We start from the raw sequence: 17,689 nt of genomic DNA on the forward strand, positions 1-17,689 counted from the left end.
TCCCATTCTCACTGTCAAAATTGGCAGAAACAGTGCAAATTCTAGGATTTTACCCTACTTACAAGCTGTCAAGTTATCCTACCACAGTTTTATAGACGCTGCCAGAAGACTCCTAAGTCAGAAACAGGGGACTATATTATTTATAGTAAAGCCCTATTGAACCAGCAATTTTCTTCAGAGAGCAGAGTGGGGGGCAAGGTTTCCCCCAAAGGGGTAACTGCTACTTTTTACTGTAAAGATGAAATACTGCTGGAGCCAGGATGTCCATGTTCTTGAATCTACCATTTCCATTTTACAAGTGATGCTTGTTGGGCCCCTTCTACCTTGTTAGTTGCTGAGGCCAAGTTGACCCACCTCAAGATGGGAAAAAGTCAAAGAGTCACAAGGTCTCCACAGCTTGAGTGTTCATTCTTGAGAAGAGCTCAGCAGTTACTCAAGGTAACAGCTACTTTTCAAAAAGAGTGTACCTGATAGCTAGGTCAGAGGGAAACAAGTCCAAACCCCCAAAGGGTGTCTTCAGGCAGTGGCTCTAATCAGTACAGAGATTCATAGCTCAAAAAAGTCATTAGGATTGCAGGGCCCCTAACATAAGCTTGCTGGACAGCTTCTAACTCAGTCTGTTGGACTGGGCCCTACTAAAAGGATGCCAGTCTGTAGGTTAGCCAAGATTAAGGCCATAGTCAGGCACATGCCACCTCCTATACCCAGAGCCCATCAAGGTGCTGGGCCTCCTCTTTTGGTAGTTGGGGTGGAGGTAGGCGGACTGCAAAAAGGCAGTAGTTTTTCTTTGACTGCCAAAAGGACAGCCCATTATGAATCTGCCCAGATAGACGCAATAAACTTTATCTGGTAAGCAGTCCACCTAATTTTGTCAGAGCTTATCAGCCACCACTGCTAGTGGAAACATGGTAATACCACATTCATGACTATTGAGACTAAGGCTTTTGACTTGCTAACCAATAGGACATCATCTATAACGTGAAACTTATGGATATCAGAGGGTACAAGTATTCAGGTTAAATCCCAACCCACCCACTGGTGGAAAATGGTAGATGACTAGGTATCCTTAAGGGAGTACTACAAATGTTTACAAACTGATCTTAGTCCTCAGATGTCAGTGGTGTACGAAAGGCATGCTGATAATGTCCAAGATAGCAAACCAAGAGTCAGCTGTCTGTATAATGGATTCAGTAAGTCACAATGTTTGGAACAGCTAAGGTATGGAGGCAACAAATGAATTCAGTTGGTAATAATGCACTGTAAGTCTCCAGCTCCATTAGCAAATTTTACTGGCCATACAGGAATGTTGTATTTAGAAAATGCATTTCTTAATTTTTCTGCTGCCTTTAAGTCCTAAATGAAGGCCATGGTTTCCCTTTGTCCTCCTAGGATTCTGTAAATTTTTTTATTGAACCATCTGGAAGGGGACATGGAGACAGGTGAGTAGTGATTTGTATGTCACACTAGCACTTCTTTACACATGACTCTTCCAATGATTCTGATGTTTATGAAATGGAGATGATCCAGCATATAACACATTAACTCCTCATATACATTCAGATGTAGGAACAACAACAGTTGTTGTTAGGTCAGTTAAATTGACCTAAAGAGCCTCACCTGTAAGGTTTAGTTCCCTTCTCCATTGTGAACTATGCCCAAATCCCATGAGCTGAATCTAGGTGACTTCTCCTTCCTTCCTGGGGTAGGAAGAAGCTTTGCCCACCACCAGCAAAGCTGCACCACCACTGCCATGAACTCTGCCAACCCAGGCCACTGAGATGCAAATGACACAAGCACAGATTACAGCTAAAGAAACTACATGGTGACTACACTACTGTGTACATCCGGAATCAAATCCAACATACCCTACCTGAACCAACACCCAAGACCCATCTAAACAAATAAGTCTTTCCCTACAAAACCTTCCCCAAAAGATGTGACTATTACACCAGATATGTAGAAATCTACATAGAGACATATCAAGCATGAAAAAGCAAGGAAACGTGACACAAAGGAACACAATAATTCTCTAGTAACAGACCCAAAGCATAAGGAAATATATAAAATTCCAGAAAAATATTCAAAATAATAATCTTAAAGAAACTCTGAGATACAAGAGAATACAGATTGATGATTCAATGAAATCGGGGAAAAAATCATGATTTGAATGAGAACTTCAACAAAGAGATAGATATCATTAAAAAAAGAACCACAGGAATGCTATGAATAATTAAATGAATGAAATAAAAAATACAATCAAGAGCTTTAACATCAGACTAGACCAAGCAGAATTTAAAAATTTCTGAATTTGAAGACAGGTCCTTTGAAATAACACAGGCAGACAAAAAAAAGTCTTCACCTATCAAGTATAACCTTGAAAGTAAATGAATTAAATGCCAATTTAAAAAACATACACTGGTTGAATGGATAAACATAACAAGATGCAAATATATGTTGCCTAAAATAGAATCACTTCACTGGCAAACACTTGAAAGCAAAGAGATAGAAAAAGATACTCCACACAAACAGAAACAAAAACCAAGCAGGGATAGCTATACCTATATCAGACAAAACAGACTTCAAGTAAAAAGCTGTCAAAAGAAACAATGAAGAACATTATATAATAATAACAAAAGGATCAAGTCAGCAAGAGAATAACAATTGTAAATATATATGCACCCAATACCACAGCACCCAGATACATAAAGCAAATATTATTAGATCTAAAGAGAGCAAAAGGCCCCAATACAATAATAGATGGAGACTTCAGCAATCCACTATCAGCATTGGAGAGATCACCTAGAAAGAAAATAAAAAAGAAACATTGGATTTAAACTACAGCATAGAACAAAGGGACTTAACAGACATTTACAGTACATTTCACCTAACAGCTGCAGAAAATACATTCTTTTCATCAGCACACAGAACATTCTTCAGGAATGACCATATGTTAGGACACAAAACAAGTCTCAAAAAATTTTCAAAATTGAAATCTTATCTAGTCTCTTATCTGACCACAATGGAATAAATCTAGAAATCGGTAAGAGAAACATTTAAAATTATACAAATACATGGAAATTAAACAACATACTCCTGAATAACCACTGGGTGAAGAAAGAAATTAAGAATTAAAGTTCATTGAGGGTCAGGCGTGGTGGCTCATGCCTGTAATCCCAGCACTTTGGGAGGCTGAGGCGGGTGGATCATTTGAGGTCAGGAGTTCAAGACTAGCCTGGCCAACACGGTGAAATCCCATCTCTACTAAACATAGAAAAATTATCTGGGCGGTAGTGGCTCATGCCTGTAATCCAAGATACTAGGGAGGCTGAGGCAAGAGAATTGCTTGAGTCTGGGAAGCGAAGGTTGTGGTGAGTCAAGATCGTGCCACTGCAATCCAGTCTGGGCAACAGAATGAGATTCTGTCTCAAAAAAAAAAAAAAAAAAAAAGACAAAAGGAAAAAAAGAAGAGACATCAAAATGGATACCACAGAAATAAAAAAAAAATCATTATAGACTACCATGAACAAGAACGTATCAATAAATTTGAAAAACTAGAGGAAATGGATATATTCCTGGAAACATACAACCTACCAAGATTGAACCAAGAAGAAATAGAAAGTCTGAACAGACCAATAAGAAGTAATGAGACTGAATTAGTAGTAAAACATCTCCTAACAAAGAAAAGTCCAGGACCAAATTGCTTAACCTCTGAATTCTACCTAAGTTTAAAGAAGATTAATACCAATTCTTCTCAAACTATTCCAAAAAATTAAAGCAGATAAAACTCCTTGTATTAGTTTGTTCTCACACTTGTTACAAAGAACTACCTGAGACTGGGTAATTTATGAAGAAAAGAGGTTTAATTGACTCACACTTCCACAGGCTTAACAGGAAGCATGGCTGGGAGGTCTCCAGAAACTTACAATCATGGTAGAAGGCAAGGAAAAGCAAGCACCTTCTTCACATGGTGGCAGGAGAGAGAGAGAGGGAGAGAGAGAAAGAGACACACAGAAAGAGGTGCCCACACTTTTAAACCATCACATCTCCCGATAACTCACTCACTACCACGAGAATAGCAAGACAGAAATCCTCCCCCATGATCCACTCACCTCCCACCAGGCCCCTCATCCAATTTGACATTAGATTTGGGCTGGGACGCAAATCCAAACCATATTACTCTTCCTAACTCATTGTATGAGACCAGCATCACCCTGATACCAAAAGCAGACAATGACACAACAAAAAAAGAAAACTACAGGCCAATATCCCTGATCAATGTGGATGCAAAAGTCCTAAACAAAATGCTAGCAAATCAAATCCATTAATACAACATGATCACGTGGGATTTATCCCAGGAACTCAAGGATGGTTCAGCATGTGCAAACCACTAAACATGATACATAACATCAACAGAAAGAAAGACAAAACCCGTATTATCTCAATAGATTAGAAAAAGGATTTGATAAAATTCAGCATCCTTTTATGATAAAAATTCTTAATTAGGTATAAAAGGAAAGAACCTCAATACTCAATTCAATGTATTTAATACAATTCAGTATACAATTAAGGCCATACATGACAAACCCACAGCTAATATCATACTGAATGGGGGAAAAGCTTTCAACTAAGAAATGGAACAAGACAACACCACACCACCCACTCTAACTACTTTTATTCAACATAGTACTGGAAGTTCTAGCCAGAGTAATTAGGCAAGAGAAAGAAATTAAGGGCATCCAAATTGGAAAGGAGGAAGTCAAATTATCCCTGTTTGCAGAGACATGATCTTATACATAGAAAAATGTAAAGACTCTACCAAAAATTCTTAGAACTGATCAATGAATTCAGTAAAAATGTAGGATACAAAATCAACATACAAAAATCCAGGAAGAGGAGCCAGGATGGCCAACTAGACACAGCCAGGAAGAGCTTCCTTCACCAAGATAACATCATCAAGAAGACCAGCACACTCCAGGCAGATCTTTGGAAGGAAGACATTGAGAGTGGATGGAGGGAGAATGCGGACTCTGGTTGAAGTGGGAGGAAGCTGGGAACCCCGCATGGGGTTGCCAAGCACAAGGACTCATTCCTGGCCTCAAGCAGCTTCTAAGGAAAGGGTAGGTTAAATAGGTATAGAGTGGCCCACTCTCAACATGGATCTCCAGAATCCTAGCTGCAGGTGACCCCATGACCCCCACAGACATTTGAGCTGGCAGGGAGAGCTGCTTGGAGAGTTGGCTCAACATTACTCATCATCAGAGAGAAATGCAAATCAAAACCACAATGAGTTAACAACTCACACCATTCAGAATGGCTATTACTAAAAAGTCAAAAAACAATAGATGCTGGTGAGGCTGTGGAGAAAAGGGAATGCTTATATACTGTTGATATAAATGTAAATTACTTCAGCCACTGTGAAAAGCTGTTTGGAGATTTCTCAAAGAACTTGAAACAGAACTACCACTTGACCCAGAAATCCCATTACTGGGTATATACCCAACGAATATAATATTCTACCAAAAAGACACATTCATTTATATGTTCATCACAGCACTATACACAATAGGAAAAACATGGAATCAACCTAGACTCCCATCAGTGGTAGACTGGATAAGGCAAATGTGGTATGTATATTCCACGGAATCTGATGCAACTATAAAAAAAAATGAAATCATGTCATTTGCAGAAACATGGATGCAGCTCAAGACCATTATCCTAAGGGAATTAATGCAGGAATAGAAAACGAAATACTACACGTTCTCACTTATAAGTGGGAGCTAAACATTGAATACACCTGGATAGAAAGAAGGGAATAGATACCAGGGCCTACTTGAGGGTGGAGGGTGGAAGGAGGGTGAGTATCGAAAAACTACCTATTGGATACGATATATGCTACCTGGGTGATAAAATAATTTGTACACTAAGCTCCAGAAACATGAAATTTACCCATGTAACAAGCCTGCAGAAGTAACTCCTGAACCTAAAATAAAAGTTGGCAGGAAAAAAACAACAAAAATTAGTAGTTTCTATACACAATGAGCTAGCTAAAAAAGAAATCAAGAAGGCAATCCCATTTACCATAGCTATACTAAAAATAAAATACTTAGGAATAAATTTAACCAAGGAGGTAAAAGACTTCTACAAGGAAAACTATGAAACACTGAGGAAAGAAGATGCAAGCAAATGGAAATATGGCACATGTTCATGAATTGTAAGAATTAATATTTTTAAAACATCCATACTACCCAATGCAGTCTACAGATTCAATCCAATTCCCACTATAACTCCAATGTCATTTTTCACAGAAATAGAAAAAATAATCCTAAAATCCATATGGAACCATAAAAGACCCCAAACAGCCAAGCAATCTCGAGCAAAAAGAACAAAGCTAGATGCATCAAATTCCCTGGTTTCAAATTATGTTATAAAGCTATTGTAATCAAAACAGCATGGCACTGGCACAAAGACACATAAACCAATGGAACAGGCAGACAGCCCAGTAATATACCCAAGTATTTAGTATTTATAGTTAGTTGATATTTGACAAAAATGCCAAAAACACAATAGGGAAAAAACAGACTCTTTAATAAATGGTGTTGAGAAAAATACATATGGCTCAGAAGATGAAACTGGACACTTATCTCACACCATACACAAAAATCATCTCAAAATGTATAAAAGACTTAAATGTAAGATGTGGAAATGGGGAATTGTAAAGTTAATCGAAGAAAACATAAGGGAAAATCTCCACAATACTGGTCTATGCAATTATTTATTGGATAGGACTCCAAAAATGCAGGCATCAAAAGCAAAAATAGACAAATGGAGTTGCATCAAATCAAAAGTTTCTGTACAGAAAAGGAAACAATGAACAGAGTGAAGAGACAAAACATGAACTGGAAGAAAATATCTGCAAACCATACAGCTGACAAGGGGCAAATATTCAAAATATATAAGGTACACAAACAACTCAAAAGCAAGAAAACAAATAACCTAATTTTAAAATGAGCAAGCGATCTGAACAGACATTGCTCAAAGGAAGACATATGAAAGGCCAATAGATAGATTAAAAATACTCAATATCTCTGATCATCAGAGAAATGCAAATTTAAACTACAATATGATATCATTTCACGCCTGTTACAAGAGCTATTATCAAAAAGAAGAATGATAAGCGCTGGCAAGGATATGGAGAAAAGGGAACCCCTGTACACTATTTGTGGGAATATAAATTAGTACAGCCATTTTAGAAAGTAGTATGGAGGTTCCCAATAAAACTAAAAATAGAATTACCATATGGTACAGCAATACTACTTCTGGGTGTATCTCCAAAGGATTTGAAATTGGTGTATCAAAGAGATATCTGCATCCCCATGTTTACTGTTGTGCTATTATAATATCCAAGATATGAAAGCAACTTAAGTGTCTATCAGCAGATCAATGGATAAAGAAATGTGTACACAGTGGAATACTACACAGCCTTAAAAAAGAAGAAAATTCTGTCATTCGTGATAATATGGATAAAACTGGAAGACATCATGCAAAATGAAATAAGTCAGACACAGAAAGACAAATACTGCATTATCTCACTTATGTGTGAAATCTTAAAAAGTTGATCTCATAGAAACAGAGAAGGTGAGTACCAGAGGCTGGGTGAATGGGAAGAAAAGAGGTGAGAAAAAGAAAGATATTGTTCAAAGAGGTATGAAGTTTCACTTAGAATGCAGAAATAAGTTCTAGTAATCTATTCCACTGCATGGTGATCACAGTTAATAATAATGTATATTTCCAAGTTGCTAAAATACATTTTTAATGTTCTCACTACAAAAAAAATGATAAATTGGTGAGGAAATAGATATGTTAATTATATTGATCAACTCTATAATATATACGTAGATTATAAGATCACATTGTATCTAATGAATATACACAATTATTTGTCAATTAAATTTTTTATGAAAAAATAAAATTAAAAATTAAAAATAAAATTTAAAAGGCTGTGGATAAAATAATTGCAAGGTGCATTTCACGTGCATAGTTTTGGTTGATTCAAAGTACAGAATTAACAAGGACAACGTTTTGGGGAGATTATGGCATATTTCCCAACAGTACCATCAATCATTAGTAAGGGATTCAAATTTAATGAATGGAATTCATGGCTTAAAGAGGGCAGTTATATAAAATGGATGAATAGGAGATATGAGGTTAATGATGTCACATATTTCACTCTCTGCCTTCCTTAACCCTAATCCTCTGCAGACCCTACAGGCTTTTAAACTCAAAGACTCATACATTATTAGAGCTCTTACCACTTGCCCTTTGTGGAAATAATCTTGCAGCCTTATGCCTGATACTTAGTGTGTCAGAGCTAGATGGTTCATTCACCTTAAGAGTATTAAAATGATTGCATTTCCTATGACTATGTGATTGACTTAACTACATACAGTGAGGCCTAGGAGTTATAATATAATATATTCAGAGTTTCCACAGCAAATGCCTCAAGACCCTGCAGTATTTTTAACTAAACTAATTCAACAGATGTTTACTACTGCCTAACATGGACTCATCACTATTAGTGGTGAGTTCTAAGTAGTAAGAGCTCTAATTATGTATGAGTCTAATTATGTATGTATTGCATTTAAAATACTCATTATTATTACTAGATAGTAAGATACAGTGGTAAATAAGACTAAATCTCAGTACTATCTGTAATTTAAAGTCAAATGGGAGTAACAGACAATAAATGAGTAAAGAAACATAATATGATACCAGGAAATGATATATGAAGAAAGAATACTAGGAATGGAGGAGGGTGGATGGGTAGATAATTACTTTACATAGAGTGGTCAGAGGAGCCCCCCAACCCGCCCTCCATTAAGGAGGGAACATCTGAGCAGAGTCCTAAATGGTGTGAATGAATGAACCCTGAGAAGATCTGTGGGGGAGAGCATTCCCGACGGAGAAAAATATTAGAAAGACCTTGAGGCTGGAATAAGTTTGGTTTGTTCAAGGAATAGTAAGAAGACTAATGTGGTTGAAGCAGAGTGAACAAAGGGAAACATGCTAACACATGAGGACAGAAATATTAAGTGGGGGCATTGTAGATGATGGTGAGAAGTTTGGACTTTATTCCAGGCATGAAAACATGCCATTGAAGAATACTGATCAGAGGAGTGACATGATTTAGATTACATCTTTACAAGATCGGTCTTGCTGCTATTAGAAGAACAAACTAGACAGAGGCAAAATTGGAAGCAGGAAAACTCAGCTTTTATAGCAGACAGGAGAGATGAAAGTAGCTTGGTCTAAGTCAAGGTGATAGCAATGACAGTGGTGGATTTCAGATATATTTTGAATACAGAATTAACAAGACTTGATGGTGGACTGGATATAAGAGATGAGAGAAACCACAATATCAAGGTTGACTCCTACGATATTGGTCTTAATAGTTTAGAGGTGCCATTTATAAGAATATAAACTCCACAAGAACATTTATTTTTGTATTTTTTGAATATAAGCTCCACAGGAACATTTATTTTTGTCTTTTATGTTCAACAACACATTTCATTGACCTAGAAATAATGCCTGGAATGTTTATATGCTGAAAAGATTAAATGAATAGGGAACATTAAGAGGAGAGAATCTAAATTAGTGGAGGTGAAATTAAGAATTCAGTCTTCGCCATGTTAAGTTTGACATTTCTATAAGATATCTAAGTGAAGTAAGTTTTTACATATACTCTCCGGGAGTTCATGGAAGAGCCCCAAAATGTGGGAGTTATTCATTTACAAATTATATTTAAAGTTACAGGGCTGAATGAATAACCTAGAAAGGTTAGAGAAAAAATAAAATACAAGGACTGGGTGTGAGACAATCTTACATTTAGAAATTGGAAGAGGAGACCTCCCCAGCAAAGAGTAGCCAATGAAGAAGGAAGAAAACTAGGCGAATGTAATATTACAAAAGGCCAGTGAAAAATATCAGTTTCAAGACAAAAAAGGTGGAACTATTTTTTCAAATGTGGCTAAGTAGTCACAGAGATGAGGACTGAGAACTGATAACCACATCTGGTAATATAGAAGTCACTGGGGACTCAGTTGTGGGTTCATAGGAATGTGTTTCAGGGTTAAGATGACAAGGGTATGGCTGTAAGATCTGTTAACACCTCAAAAAGATTTAAGGTGGTGACTCATAGGCCTACTCAGCTAGGCAAAAATTATTTTAAGAATCTTAAGTAGCAACTTAGGCCTTCTTTGCCAGACAAGGGCACTTCTAAATTTCTTAAGGACATTTTGCCACAGCACCCTGACTCTCAGCCCAAGGAAATAGGGGCCTGACTTGAAGATATTTAGAAGGGTAACATTTGACTAATTTAGATCTTAATTTGATACACAGGAAGCCCACAAAATCTTTAAGAGAATAATAGCATCTTGGACTGAAAGGAACAGGGGTAGTTTAGAAAGAAAAGACACATATGTGAAATTTCAGTCTTCAATGAAAGCAAAAATGAAAAGACACATTTGAACTTTCAACTTCCCACACACAGAACATGGGCTACAACTACAAACAAAAGTATTTCTTATGGAAAAAGGATTATTCAAAGGGTAAGGCTAAAACGTGAGAGCAAGGCCAAGAACTTCAGAATTACTATGGTCAACTGACTGATGTATGCCTCATGTTTTCCCTCCCTCTACCTTTATAACGGAAGTGTCTGTTCCAATTTTCCTGTTGTTGGCTTGTCATTGTATGTAGGGGACAGATAACTGGTCTCTTCAATTCATAGATTTTAAGTTTGAGAGGAGTCATACCTAAGGAGCCTCACCCACATGAACCTTAGTTAGATAATAAAATTTTGTAGTTCAAGCCTGAGCTTGATACAGTAATAGCATGACATTGAGGATCTTGGGAGTGAAGTGAGTATATTTTGCATGTAGGAGGAATATGACTTACTTGGAACTTAGTTAATCTCCAAATATGGTCCCTGATGTACAACTCCTCCCAAGATTCATGCCCTTCTGTAGTCCCCTCCCATACTGAATCAGGACTGAGCATGGGACTTGCTGTAATCGACAGAAGGTAGTGAGGGTGACCCTGTGCTCATCCCAAGCCTATGTCTTAAGAGGACCTGAAGTTTCTGTTTTTGCATTTTGGAAGCCTTGAGCTGCCACATAAAAAGCTCAGCAGCCTTGTTAGACAGATTATATAGAAAGACCACAAGAAGAAGCCCCATGGAGAGAGAGAAGGATAATTCCCAAGATTACATGGAAAGAAAGATCTATATATTATCTATCTATCTATCTAATCTGAGGTGTGTGTATATATATATATACACACACACATATATACACACACACATATATACACACACACATATACACACACACATATATATGTGAGACAGAAAGAAGGAAACAGACACATCAAACCAGATGTTCTTGCATCCCAGCTGAGCCCAGCCTTAACAGCTATTCAAGGTGTCAGACATGTGAGTGAGTGGTCATGAGTGTTCCAAATCAATCAAGCTCCTAGATAACTGTAAGTCCATCTAACATCCAACATTAAGTGGAGCAGAAGGACTGCCCAACAAGCAAGTCAACCGCCCCAGTATCTTGAAAGATAATAAAATGTTTTTTTCAATCCACTTGGTTTTGGAGTGGTTTGTTATACAGCAATAAATAACTTACCTATCAAGTGAAAATTGAATATTTTGGAAGTCAGATTGAATGTAATACATAAATTAAAAGGTAAACTACAAACTATGTGCCTATACAAGTGGTTAATACCTTAAAATCAAAAGAGCTCATTATAAAACCTAAACAAAAGCCCCAAGTCTTCAAAAGAAAAAAATGGACAAAGGACATGATCTGTCTACTCATAGCAGGGAAAACCAAAATGACTAATGAGCAAGAAAAAGTGTTAATCATTATTTAAAAGACCATTAATACTCAAATACTGTTGGTAAGAATGTAAAGTGGTACAGTCTTTCTGGAGAGCAATTTGTTAGCATGCCATTTCTGTAAATACATTAGGAGATAATCACAGATCCACAGATCCAAATAAATAAGCAAAAGAATGTTAATTTCAAACTTAATTCCAGCAATATGAAAACTGTTTAAAAACTTATGGAATATTAATATTTGAGGACATTCTACATCTTGCAAATTTTTAAGAAAATTCAGGTGGCATGCATGTAAAGTCAAAAAATAAAAATTATATGTCTATTTTGATTCAAGCTTTTAAAATTCATAAAAGATATATGTATATATGCATAAGAAAGACTAAAAGAAAATAAAATTGTTAAATGTAGCAGTAGAATTATAACTGCTTTTATTTTCTCTTTTACATTTCTCTCCATTTTCTAAATTTTCTGTGACTGTGCATTGCTTTCAGAACATTTAGAAAAAACAAGAATGTTATTTTTAAGTTGTATTAATTAAGCTATTGACATAGGTAATTGAGAATAATTCCCAGTTAAAATTATACCTTTTGAAATTTGGGAAAGAATTTAGAAATGACCTAGTCTGATCTACCATTCAAATAATGAGAGAAATAGATCTAGAGACTTAGATGCCCAAGCTAGTATTTAGAAGCATAATCTTACTTAGAACTCAAATTCTTTATCTTCTGACCTATGTATCTTTTTATATCATTTGATGAACTACCTGTAATAGTGATTCCAATAAGATATAAAGATGTAAGTAGAATGTTGTCATTTTGAGAAAGTCTAGAATTTGATGTACCTTTAAATTCACACTCTTATTCTCATTTTAAACTATAAAATTATTTGTAATAAGGAGAACATATGCTATTTCCTATAATATAATAGTTGTATTAAGAATTTCCACTGAAATAACTTCCCAGGCTTTTAAATTTCCTTTGAATTTACATTTTGTTATTGTTGTTACACTTTCAGCTGAATTACCAACCCATGAGATTAATTTGTATTACTGGCATCTCAAATCACTTTGCTTTTCTTGAAAGTTTTTTATCCATATTTCTTGATTGATATAAGTAAAGTAGGAATATTTAATATACTTAGACACATTTCCACTTGGAGACATTTGAAGGCATTTTCAATTTATTTGTATTTAATTTTTTAAAATAGATTATTTTGTGTCCCTAGTCTTACACTTCTAATATAAGGGCAGACACCTTGAGCTCAAGGCCTTCTTTTGGGTCTTGGCTTTGAAAGCTACCTTTTAATTTTTAATCTGGTGGAAACTAAGCCTGTGTTCTTCCTTTCAGCTAAGTTAAGACTGTTGTTTTGCCAGCTAATTTCTGTTGGAGATGAAACTAAGTTCCTTCTCCTTGGATTTATACAGATACTCCTGAAATTTACCTCTGATAGAGATGAGTCTGCTTTTAAAATGCTTGGATAGTTATCTTTTAATTTTACTTCTGATGGAAAAAACACATTTTTCATTTTTCTGTCTGGCATGCTTTCTGATTGACGTTCACCTAAAGGTGGTACTCTGCCTGCTTTTATTATTTCCTGGTTAGAAATAGTGCACAATGAGTGCACTTCTGTGGGTGAAGGTGTTGATTCATCACTTTTAGAAGTATCAGCAGTTGAATTATCTTGGTCCAATTGGTTCAAAGTTGGTAGAGTCAGGCCTTTCTCAGAATCATTATCCAGTAACTAGAAAATACAGCAATAAAACAAACTACCAATTAATCATTATTGACTGGAAAAGTTTACAAATTAAGAAAATGACTCAAAATCAATTGTACTCTTATCCTTTATCATAACAAATTACCATTATTATTTATAAATTTTAAATTCCTTAATAAACATGTGAAATTCTTTACTTGCCTGAAACCATGGACTGTAGAATACTATCCATAAATATGATAAAGCAGTGGTTCTCATATATCCAAATCTATAAATCAGCAACATCTCAAAATAAAAAATCTGAGGGTCTGACATTCTACTATTATTATACTGCCACCAATATATCATGAAACAAAGGAAATTTTAATAGCAAAACGCACAAGGAATGATATCATAAATCACAACTATATAAGAAAATAAAGAGAATATTAATAGCACCACAGTACAAAGAACAATATTGTAAAATAAAGGATGGCCTGTTAAACTAAATAAATTTAGCTTTATGAAAAATTCTCTATATTATCTTCTTTTACTCTCCTTGAACTGGGGAAAATAGCAATACATAATGACTCTTCAATTGGCATTTGGGAGCCACTGACCCAGAAATGGAAATCATTAAATCCTATTTGTCAAGCAGTAAGTGAACATTTTACTCTTCATTGGTTTACATGGGGATTCACTGCTTTATGGAATGAATACCTTACGTAAATTTAGCTGAAAAGCAAGTTATATTATGTAAACTCTATGTTTTGTTTGTTTCTATTATAAACTATAGAATACTATTTTCTGTGCAAAGTTTACAATATGATAAAAGATTTTGGTGAGAAAGAGTAAAAACTGCAGTTAGGTCTATGGCATTTATTTCCAAGATCTTATGTAGAACTTCATGCTTTTTTCTTGTTTCTCCTTCATCTCTTCCTCAACACATTTTGTCCCCATCTTCATATTTTTAAATGTTACTATTTTATGCAGAAGGCTCTTTCAAGAGTGTAACTATACAGATATTGCCATAATAGAAACCGTAAAACAACTAACTTCTCAGATACCTTTCTCTACCTATAAATATTTCTCCATTTATAAATATTTTATCCCTTTATAAAATAATGACTATTAAAAGTTCTCTTCCAATTTCCCTTACCTCATTTGGAGTAGTTTCAGCTTCCTCATTTACAAGAGGGATATCTGCTTAAAAATTAATGGGGGTATTTTATTTTACGTAAAAAAAATAAACATATGTATGCACATTGATAAAATACTATTACATTTTTTTCTCACTAAAAACAAAGAGCAACTTAAATCAAAGCATCTATCCAAACATAAACACTACTTACTATAAACAAGCTGATGAATCTCTGGGAAGATGGGGGAGTGGTAAATGATAACATTTCAGATGCGTAAATACAAGACACAAACACAGGTACATGCTATATATTTTTTTTAAGTTGAGAGGAAATAAATTCCAGATGATAAGTGATGCGACCAGGATCGGAAGAAGAGACTAGAATAAGGGTGTATGAAATTAGGCAAAATAGGACCATTCAAAGAAGGCTGGTTGAAATACTTGTAAAATTTTCCTAGAAATATAAGGAATACATATTTAGCATGTAAAAAGGGAAAACCTAAAAGGGACAAAAAGAAAATAAATAACTGAGGCAGAATTCTAGCAAAAAAATTTGCTATGGTCACGACTACATGACTTTGTTCAGCTCTTTTTTTTTCTTTTCTTTTAATTGTGGTAAGAACAAGTCACATGAGACCTATCCTCTTAACAAATTTTCTAGTGTAAAGCACAATAATGTTAACTATCAGCACAATGTTGTAAAGCAGATCTCTAGAACTTCATCATCTTGCAAAACTTAAACTTTATATTTGTTGAAAAGCAATTCCCTATTTGCCCCTCCCCCTACCCTCAGGCAACCAGCATTCTACTCTGACTATTTCATATACCTCACATACGTGGCATCATGCAATATTTGTCTTTCTGTGACTGGCTTATTTCACTCAGTATAATGTCCTCAAGGTCCATCCACGTTGTCACATATGGCAGGATTTCCTTCTTTTTAAATGCTGAATGATATCCCATTGTATGTACACAGGCATATCTCTTTTTATTGCACTTCTCAGATACTGTGTTTTGTACAAATTGAAGGTCTGCGGCAACCTTGCATTGAGCAAGACTATTGGTGCCATGTTTCCAAAAGTATGTGTTCACTTTGTGTCTCTGCATCACATTTTGGTAATCCTCAAAATATTTCAAACTTTTTCATTATTATAATATCTTTTATGGTACTCTATGACCAGTGATCTTTGATGTTACTATTGTAATTGTTGAGGGGCACCACAAACCACACCCATCTAAGATAGCAAACTTTTTTAAAAAAATTTAACTTTTAAATTCAATTGTACATGTGCAGGTTTGTTACATAGGTAAACTTTTGTCATGGGGGTTTGTTGTACAGATTATTTCATTACCAGGTATTAAGCCTAGTATCCATTAGTTATTTTTCCTGATCCTCTGCCTCCTCCTACCCTCCACTCTCTGATAGGCCCCAGTGTGTGTTGTTCCCCTGTATGTGTCCATGTGCTCTCATCATTTAGCTCCTACTTATAAGTGAGACCATGTGGTATTTAGTTTTCTGTTCCTGCATTTGTTTGCTAAGGATAATGGTCTCCAGTTCCATCTATGCTCCTGGAAAGGACATGATCTCATTCTTTTTATGGCTGCATAGTATTCTATGGTGTATATGTACTACATTTTCTTTATCCAGTCTACCATTGATGGGCATTTAGCTTGATTCCATATCTTTGCTATTGTGAATGGTACTGCAATGAACATACCCGGGCATGTATCCTTATAAAAGAATGATTTAGATTCCTTTGGGTATATACCCAGTAATGAGATTGCTGGGTCAAATGGCATTTCTGTCTTTAGGTCTTTGAGGAATCACCACACTGTCTTCCACAGTAGTTGAACTAATTTACACTCCCACCAACAGTGTATAAGCATTCCTTTTTCTCTGCAACCTTCCTGGCATCTGTTATTTTTTGACTTTTTAATAATAGCTATTCTGACTGGTGTGAGATGGTATCTCATTATGGTTTTGATTAGCATTTCTCTAATGATCAGTGATGTTGAGCATTTTTTCATATACCTGTTGGCCACATGTGTGCCTTCTTTTGAAAAGTGTTCATGTCCTTTGCCCACTGTTTAACGAGGTGTTTTTTTTTGTTTGTTTGTTTTTTTTTTTTTTTGTAAATTTGTTTAAGTTCCTTATAAATGCTGGATATTAGACTTTTGTAAGATGGCAAACTTAATTTATAAATGTTGTGTGTGTTCTAACTATGCCACTGACCGGCTGTTCCCCCATCTTTCTTCCTCTCCTTGGCCTCTCTATTCCCTGAGACACAACAATATTGAAACTAGGCCATTAATAACCCCAAAATGAATCTGAGTGTTCAAGTGAAAGAAGATTTGCACATCCCTCACTTTAAATCAAAAGCTAGAAATGATTAAGCTTACTGAGGAAGGCATGTTGAAAGCTGAGACAGGCCAAAAGCTAGGCCTCTTGCACCAAACAGCCCAGCTGTGAATGCAAAGGAAAAAATTCTTGAAGGAAACTAGAAGTGCTATTCCATACACAAATGATAAGAAAGCAAAACAGCTTATTGCAGATATGGAGAAAATTTTAATGGTCTGGATAGAAGATTAAACCAGCCACAAACAGTCCCTTAAGCCAAAGCCTAATCCAAAGAAAGCCCCTAACTCTCTTCAATCCAATGCAAGCTGAGAGAGGTGAGGTGGCTGCAGAAGAAAACCTTGAAGATAGCAAAGGTTGGTTCATGAGGTTTAAGGAAAGACAGTATCTTTGTAACACAAAAGTGCAAGGTAAAGCAGCCAAGTGCTGATGTAGAAGCTGCAGCGAGTTACCCAGAAGATCTAGCTAAGATAACTGATGAAAGTGGCTACACTAAATAGGTTTTTATTGTAGATGAAATAGCCTTATGCTGGAAGAAGATGTCATCTAGGACTTTCATAGCTAGAGAGGAGAACTCAATGCCTGACTTCAATGCTTCAAA

At 35.7% G+C, this 17,689-nt stretch overlaps 1 protein-coding gene across 3 annotated transcripts in view; it reads right to left on the bottom strand.

The window, feature by feature from the left end:
- Positions 1-17,689, bottom strand: part of C2CD6 (C2 calcium dependent domain containing 6) — a 177,399-nt gene that overhangs the window by 89,406 nt on the left and 70,304 nt on the right. For 2 of the 3 annotated variants that reach the window (XM_025404808.1, XM_025404807.1), the window contains exons 12-13: positions 14,751-14,794; positions 13,340-13,639 (exon numbers count right to left, since the gene is read on the bottom strand). The exons of the other annotated variant lie outside the window; for it this stretch is intronic. In XM_025404808.1, the coding sequence (XP_025260593.1) occupies positions 13,340-13,639; positions 14,751-14,794 (344 nt within the window). The remainder of the gene's footprint in view (positions 1-13,339; positions 13,640-14,750; positions 14,795-17,689) is intronic. 3 annotated transcript variants of the gene reach the window in all.

This window comes from Theropithecus gelada, chromosome 12, assembly GCF_003255815.1.
Source record: "Theropithecus gelada isolate Dixy chromosome 12, Tgel_1.0, whole genome shotgun sequence".
Lineage (NCBI taxonomy): Eukaryota > Metazoa > Chordata > Mammalia > Primates > Cercopithecidae > Theropithecus > Theropithecus gelada.